Source organism: Daphnia pulex, chromosome 1, assembly GCF_021134715.1.
Source record: "Daphnia pulex isolate KAP4 chromosome 1, ASM2113471v1".
Taxonomy (NCBI): domain Eukaryota; kingdom Metazoa; phylum Arthropoda; class Branchiopoda; order Diplostraca; family Daphniidae; genus Daphnia; species Daphnia pulex.
In genome coordinates this window covers 7,104,871-7,112,955 of record NC_060017.1, presented here as the reverse complement: position 1 = coordinate 7,112,955, position 8,085 = coordinate 7,104,871, and the positions used below count along the sequence as shown (strand labels likewise).

Genomic DNA, 8,085 nt, shown 5'->3' with positions numbered 1-8,085 from the left:
ATGAAGTTTTTACGGTTTGACATACCTTCAAATTTAAATTATGTCCACTAGATGGCGCTCGCATCTTCGTTACAGAATACAGACGACATCCATCCGCCATTGTTTTTCGATACGTTTGGTGCTGACGCTGAGTGCTCATCACTCATTGCTCATGCCCAGCCCATCGTTCATGCCCATGCGTTTATGTGTAGGCCTACCTGCTTTAACGTTTCGTCACTCGCAGAATTAAGGTTATTATGTTGATAAAACTTTCTAATGATAGGGTTACAGATTCTGCTTGTTAATGATTACTGATTAGACTTGCTTCTCAGTGGATTCTCAGTTTCAGTTAAGACCAGAAATGTGGCTTACATTATTTAATTTCCATTGGTTTGAACTGTCTTTTTTTTGTTGGAAAAGCTTGTTGATTCTTTTGTAACATTTTTAAAGTAATTCTGAGAGATTCAATATTTTAATTTTACTTGTGTAATTTTGTTATGTCACACAAGACTTTGTTCCGCAATAGTAATTGATTTTTTTTTTCAAGTAGGATTAACAGCCAGGTGAAGTTTGAGCTTCTTCGTTGCAGTCTAATGTGCACCTTAAGCTGTTGCATGCAGTCTTTGGTGGCAGTGTTATCCTGAAGTGTGAAAGAGCTCCATGCTTCATGTTTTATGGAATCAATCATGTCTGAATCAATGCTGGACTTGCAAGAACCAGTCACACCTGTCAAATACGCCCACCTGTGGTTTGAGATCCCCAAACAACTTTTAGTCTCCAAGTCAGTTCGCCCATGTCCATCTAGAATCAAATTCTCTTCAATCTGGCCGTCATTATCAACTTTATTGTTGGCGTTATTTACCCGTTCGACACTGACAGATCGGCTCCTGATTCTGGCACTCACTTCTTAGGTACAACGTAATAGTAACTAAATTTCCATCTTTTCAACGGTCTTTCACAAATATTTAAGGTTCATCTGGGCATCTCATGCTCCTTTCGGCGGCAGTGGCCTTTACGTAACCTAAACCGTCGTATATCAGAGTTCTCATCATGAAAGTTATCCTTCTACTTACTTGCTTTGCTGCGGCTTTGCTGGCCCCCAACCTACATTGATACTCCTTGGCACCGCCACGGTAGTGTTGATGGGCCTCCATCTTCTGAACATCATAGGGAGCACTCACCGGAACATTCTAACTGAACGTGAGGCAAATCGGCATGGACACAGAGATCGTCGTTTACCTCATTTTTTGTTTCCTTGCACTCGGCACCCTTCCGTCCTTCGATTCGCGTCAGGAGAATTACGGATTCATCTCAAACTCGTCTACCGATTTCGGAAAGAGCTCTGCTATGACCCAACGATCATCTAGTCCACTGTGCCAACCGCTGCTTCGTTGGTGCTTGACTGCTTGGTTGGTTCTAAGGTATCGAAACGTTGTTTAGTTTCATGAAGTGATAGTGTACTGAAAATTCGCCAAGTTCTCTTTTGTTTCTCTATTACCTAATTGCTACCGGGTTTATTCACGGGTGCCTCATCCGCTTTCACGTGGTTGAAACAACACGGGATATATCAGTTTGACATTTAAGTAAATGAAATTCGAACTGAAAGACGACCATCCGTTTCTTGCAACTGACAGGCCGGCAAATAGTTTCAACGCAAATTTATCACGTCTTCGTTAATGCCTGACTGAAATTTTCTCTAAAATGAAGTCCTGATGGATATGCCGATATGGTCGTTAATTCGTATTTTTTTTATGGTTATGGGCTCATGGCTGGACATCTGGTGGCCATGTTTATCTTTAGTTATTGTGCGTAGGCTAGCCGCCTAGGCCTAGCCCTTTAGCCTCTACCTTCTTGATGTTTTGTTAGTTGATTCGTGGCTTCTGAGAGAAAGGGAACCCAGTTAGCTGCATTGCTCGAGTACGAGTATGACATAATGTAACATTAATTTATTGTTCCATGTAACATTTCAATTGATGCTGACGATTAATTTCATTTTGGTTATAGCTTTACATTTACATAGCAGCCATTTTGCTGTCCAAAATGGCATGTTGTTCCAGCTTAGTTAAGACGATGGAAATGTGGTTTACATTTGTTATTTTTAAGTTTGAAAAACTTGACAATTACAGATTTCTTTGTAAGATTTATCAAGGTAATTCTAGAGATTGTATAGTTAACTTCATACTTCTTTTGTTTTGTTGCATGACATGAGATTCTGTTCCTTGATAGTAACTTGATTTTGTTTTTCAATAGCCAGGTGAAGTCTGGGTTTCTTTGTTGCAGTACATGGATTTGTTGCAGTCATCCAGTGAAATGTGTGAATAAATTGAGCTGTTGCATGCAGTCTTTGGTTCTGATGTTGTCCTGGAGTGTGGGAGAGTTCCATGCTTCAAGTCTTATTGGATAAGCCATATCTGAGTTGACGCTGTATCATGCTGTGTTGTGGTTGCCGAAATGTTGGACATCTAGTAGAACTGCAAGAAGCCTTCTTGAAATGGTAATTTGATAAAGATTATAAGTTTTAACTGGGGAAGTATCATGCTTGGACTACTATAATTGCTTACATTGGTTAATTTTAACATTTGGGGATATCATCAAGTCAACTGCTCTTTCATTCAATCACATGTATTGAGTTATGGATTGCTTAAGAGGAATTTCTTAACAAGATAGGCAGATACTGTAGAATGTTTTTGTTTTTGCTACAGAGTATACAAATTTCAAATGAATTTGTATTTAAATCTTAAATGAGTAATCTAGTTTCATGTAAATTTTTTTTTCAATTATAGTTATCAGATAATTTTGCCATAGAATATTTGGGTTAACTCCATTTTTTTATTTAATAACAAAATTCCATTGATGCAAACATTAATTCAATTTTGGTCATAGGTTAGTGATGTTGCTTTCCAATATGGCATGTTGTTGCAGCCTACATTGGTGAAAGAATTTTTGCATCGAGTTATACTGTTGCTGTTCCTTGGTGCCGGACTGCTGGTGTTGTGCACAAAAGTTACATCCAGTTTTAATTGTTATTTGTGTCTATGCATACAACCGTTAATATGTTGAAAAGGAACAAACAGTTCCTTGGTGTTGAATCGCTGGTGTTATGCTACAGGAGTTACATCCAGTATTTTATCTAATTGCTATTTGCGTTTATGAAGTTAACCGTTTATATGTTGAGAATGAAAAAACAAAAATAGTAATACGGGGAATTTTTACGTTGAACAAATAATAAACATGCCTTCGCGATTGGGAAACCAATTAGGAGGAGATTGGGGGGGAGGCATTTGATTTTCATTAACAAGAAGTCGTAGTTGGTTTAATGAGGTAGAAATAAAATCCTTTGTTAATCACATCCATATACCAACCCATGCAACCACATATATTCCTCAAACCCCATAGTCTCCACCAACATCTATTCCTTCAACCCCAATTTCCCCACAAATGTTTGTAATATATGTATAATGTTGTTGAATGAATAAAATATATGTGTAACATGTAAAACCCATTTGTATTCTGGAACGTACATAAAATTAATAATTCAATAAACAGAGCGTCCGGTTCAAGACAATTTTTTTTGTGCGAGGCTTTTTAGCAAGCAATGCGTCACCCAATTTGACAAAAAGTGATAGTTTATTTTTGCGGAAAGTGCGTCTGACGGTCAAAACAATTTCTAATTTAACAGTCACATGTAGAATTTTGGATCTATTCTACTGGTACAAATCACGATTCTTTCAGTTTGATTATTTAGGAGATGTGTTAAGAAAAATTGTGGGTAACCAATAAATCGAACTAATCCTCTTTTCAGAATACTTTGAAGTGTTTGAGATCACAAGAAAATCTAAACACACTTAAGTGATCTAAAACCACTTCAAGATATTCTGAAAAAGTGGATTAGTTCGATTTATTGGTTACCCACAATTTTTGTTAACACATCTCATAAATAATCAAAATGAAAGAATCGTGATTTGTACCAGTAGAATAGATCCAAAATTCTACATGTGACTGTTGAATTAGAAATTGTTTTGACCGTCAGACGCACTTTCCGCAAAAAATAAACCATCACTTTTTGTCAAATTGGGTGACGCATTGCTTGCTAAAACTCGCACATGCAGTGTCGGCGTAGATCCAGGGAGATTACCTGGAAATGGAAGAGGAGAGAAGAGTGCGAGGCAAGTTTTACTGGGGAGCGATTAGTCACTACTAGGCTTCCGGGTTAGACTCATGACCCTCAGATCAAGCGCCTTCCAAGTCCCCGTTCGACCAGAGCCCTCCCCTCCTCCTGGTTTCACAGCGGGTGAGTGACCACCGGCGGGCGTTGGTTAGTGGTTAGTTAGGGAAACGGGGCCACAGAAAAGAAGGGAGCCCAGGTATGCACTTTTAATTTATCTAACAACTACACAACTAATTAGTCTTGAATTACAGCATTCTCTCGTCAGTTTTCAGCTCTCGTCAGTTTTCACCAATGGATGAAGTCCATGATAAGCAACGAAGGAGTTACCCTGTAAGCAGAATGAACAATTTATTTGGATGACAGTAATTTTAAATACGATTGTGACAGAAAGCAATACCTCAAATCAAGAGGACCCATTTTAGTGAAAGGGTAGCAGCCAACTGGTTATCAAACAAGGGACCTTGTTGAATGTATGTATAGTCACTGGCTCACTGTCCGTTTTCTTCAAAGGACATGACTTCTCATAAAGTCTGTCATGCAAATTTAGAAAAACCTGTAAATAAAATCTATCCTAAGGGGTAGTCGAAAGATTCTGGCCGCGTAGCTGGAGCAGGCTCAACTCCCCCTGCCCCGGAGCGACGAAAGAGGACGGCACGCAAGTGGATTGCTGAATGACAACACGTCGTCGCTAATCTCTCGTCACTCGCCAGGTTCAATGGATTCAGTCCATTGAATAGCGGCGCAGGATTAAACTGAAATAAGAATGGATTTTACTTTAGATAAAAAAAATTACAAGAAGATTGCAGAGACACCAAGCAATACCTCAAAGAGTGGACATGAAGTCAAAGAGGGAAATTCAAGGTAGCAGACAAAGAACATAGGGGACCGTGATATTGCCCTTTTACTTTCTCTTGGATAGAAAACCAGATGATTCATTTAGTCGATTAAGCAAAATCGAAATAAAAAATTAACAAAAATAATCGAAACTGCTGTCAACATGATGAATTCTCAAAATTCCAAGTAAACATAACTTAAAGACAATCTGTGATAATAATAAATAAAATAGAATTTTGGTTGGTTGCCAATTTCTTCACTGAAAAAAGACACAAACTGTTTTCATTTACACATTTCGGCAAGAACTAAAATAGCAGCACAGTTTTACCTCTCTTTGCTTTTGGAAGTTTGCTGCATGCTTTTCTGTTGGGAATCCAACAACAGTAAATCACTACTTGATTAACACTATCATCAACTGCTTTGGAAGTACCAATAACTTGAGTTTAGGGAGAACCTGTCAGATGAAAGAATAATATACTTTTTATAATTTATTGTTGTCAATGCCAAGATAGTCCTACAACTTGTCAATGTGTTTGATGTGGTAGTAATAATAAGATATGTTATTCTTACCTTTTTTCATTCATCAATAATTCTTCGGTCATTAAGTTACATGGTAGCTGAAGTGGCGAAGTTGTGGTTAGTTGGAAAAATTTAGGAACTTGTTGTAAACTGGGAATGGCACAGCGAGAACAAACTAAACACAACTATCGACATCGACATAACCCTTTAGATTTGTTCTCCACGACCACCAAGTAAACATTTATATCGATCACCATCTAGTGTCAAAATTTGCAACTACTTTTGCCGATAAATCGGAATGTCATTTTCAGGTAGCAAAGGTATCCAGGGCTGTTTTTGTGATTTTTTTCCACAAAAAAAAATAAATCAAAATAGCATATCACCATTAAAGTTTCGAAAAAAATAATTTCGATAAAAAATACATTAAATGTACAAACAACCATTTCATGAAGTTCATGAAAAACGAAATTTTCATTTTAAATCATTGTTTTGTGATTTGCGTAGCTTCATCAATGAAAAATCGAATAGAATTCATTTATTTTTACTTAGAATAAATTTAAACGTAAGATTTACACAGAGCAACGCAGTGGTCTACACCAATACTAAATTTCTTTACGTATCCGGGAATACTTATCTAGAAAGAAAATCAAAATACTGTAAAAATTATTTAGGCATTAGATAAATCTTGTGGATATTACCTTTATAGGGAAAAATTGATTATGAAGATGCCCTAGGCCAAGGGATCCAAATCTATTTCTTCCCCAAATGTAGAGATCACCAGTATTTGTTATGGCAGCAAATTGGCTTAGTCCACCAAATACAGATGTTACTTTTATCTCTGAATTGAATTCGTTACAGCCAAACAAGGTTAATGGGATGGCGGTTGGTTCTTGACTCCGGTCCACCACGGGGCCTTTCCCCAGGATTCCATAGCCCCAAACAAATACTTCTCCAGCATCTATTTACATAATTATACACATTTTTATATTAATTCTTTTGAAATTGGAAAGATTTTACTTTGTTTAAATTTCACATACCATTTAGTATTAAGCAAGCTGTCCCTGTTGTCGCAACATCAACTATTTTCCCCAAACTAGATGGAAGGGGTAAATGACGTGGCGTATGCAATTGCATTTCGGCGGTGGCTAGGCGTAGTTGACCATATTCTGAATTTCCCCATCCAAAGACCTGCCCTTTATCTATGAGGGGGAAAAAAACAACACAAGAATGATAAAAATTAACTTTAAAAAAATGCCAATTCAACTAGTACACATCAGGAAATCAAGAAATTAAAAAAAAAAATTATACCATTTAGCGCAAGAACGCAATCAGCACTGCTTGTCACTTTAATGACTTTCTCTCCAACGATATCTCCAACACACTTGGAAATTCGATCTGTATTATTATAATGCCCTAAACCAGTTTGTCCATCTGCGCTCCAACCACACGCCCACACTGATCCTTGATCTGATATAAACATCCTAAGATTAGAAAATTTGTTATGGGTAATCCGACGACAGTAAAGAAAAAAAAAGATACGATTACGAATGATCTTGTCCACATGCGACTTGAGAAATTTTTTCGTCAATCCGAATTGTGTGAACTGTTGACTGACGCTGATAATCTTCATTTTCAACTATGTGTCGACCGCATTGCCCATAACCATTATGTCCTAGTGTTAAAACTTCGGATTTTCCCGTAAGAACAAGAGTATGAGCCCTTCCACATGCAACTCCGGCGACGGAAGTTTTATCATTAGGTAGATGAATAGGAACAGGCTCTACAATGAGTTCTAATGGGTGATCTTTCCTTACAGAATGATAACCTAAAATATTAATTTTCATGTGAATTAAAATTAGTGAAATTCATCATACTTTATTTATGTTCATACCAATTTGTGAGTCTGTATTAAGGCCTGTTCCAAAAAGTTGTGATGATGATTTCTTGCTTTTGGCAGCAAACACTGTAAATCCATAACCAGCTGCGATATCTGTAACCTGGAATGCAAAATAGGTTTTTTAGGGTGTAAAGTTTATGCCAGTAATAATTTACTTCATTTTCGTCTGCAAATCCCAATCTGTACGGTCTGTGCATATATTCAACTGGTCTTCGCCCTTGTCTGATTGGTTTCAAAAACTCTCTTTCTCCTAATGCACCATGTTCGGCTAATCCCCACGTGAAAACTTTTGTCTTCTTTTCGTTTTTGCCTGAAGTATACTGATAAACTATATAATAAAAAAAAGTATTAGATTTCTTCCCAAAACTTTCCGTCTTTTGCATTTACCTGGCAATGATTCCTCCTGGCTTTTGTTCGAAAATCTCTTAGAAACTTTTGTCCTGATAAAACTAAGAATAGGGCTATTCTTTCGTAGAACTATTGATTGTGGAGAAACTCTCGTCATGCTGGATGAAAGCATGACAACCAACAACAAATATTCAGTATGACTAATTAACCGGCGAGCTCTTCAAATTTCAATTTGTTACACAGGGAGATTGTCGTCTGCTGATTGCACTAGACAAAAAAGATTTTACAAATCAATTATAAAATTTATCTTCTTTATTAGAACGATGTATTTCAAGAAATG

At 37.1% G+C, this 8,085-nt stretch overlaps 1 protein-coding gene and 2 long non-coding RNA genes across 4 annotated transcripts; 1 reads left to right on the top strand and 2 right to left on the bottom strand.

The window, feature by feature from the left end:
- Positions 1-92: 92 nt before the first annotated feature.
- LOC124197033 lies at positions 93-3,005 on the top strand. 2 transcript variants are annotated; one of them, XR_006875941.1, is made up of 5 exons: positions 93-230; positions 530-890; positions 950-1,400; positions 2,230-2,473; positions 2,863-3,005. It is a non-coding gene; the product is annotated as an uncharacterized LOC124197033 (long non-coding RNA). The 2 variants fall into 2 exon arrangements; XR_006875943.1 differs by lacking the exon at positions 2,230-2,473 and having other exon boundaries at positions 133-230.
- A 1,545-nt stretch (positions 3,006-4,550) lies between these two features.
- LOC124197026 lies at positions 4,551-5,737 on the bottom strand. The gene is made up of 4 exons (XR_006875935.1): positions 5,552-5,737; positions 5,310-5,435; positions 4,970-5,240; positions 4,551-4,899 (listed from the first exon to the last, which is right to left on the bottom strand). It is a non-coding gene; the product is annotated as an uncharacterized LOC124197026 (long non-coding RNA).
- Positions 5,738-6,020: 283 nt separating this feature from the next.
- LOC124196915 (RCC1-like G exchanging factor-like protein) lies at positions 6,021-8,004 on the bottom strand. Its single transcript, XM_046592171.1, has 8 exons — positions 7,785-8,004; positions 7,553-7,725; positions 7,392-7,497; positions 7,046-7,325; positions 6,809-6,981; positions 6,538-6,699; positions 6,199-6,458; positions 6,021-6,134 (listed from the first exon to the last, which is right to left on the bottom strand). The coding sequence occupies exons 1-8, from the start codon at positions 7,915-7,917 to the stop codon at positions 6,057-6,059; spliced, it is 1,365 nt and encodes a 454-aa protein (XP_046448127.1). The 5' UTR covers positions 7,918-8,004; the 3' UTR covers positions 6,021-6,056.
- Between the last annotated feature and the right edge of the window lie 81 nt (positions 8,005-8,085).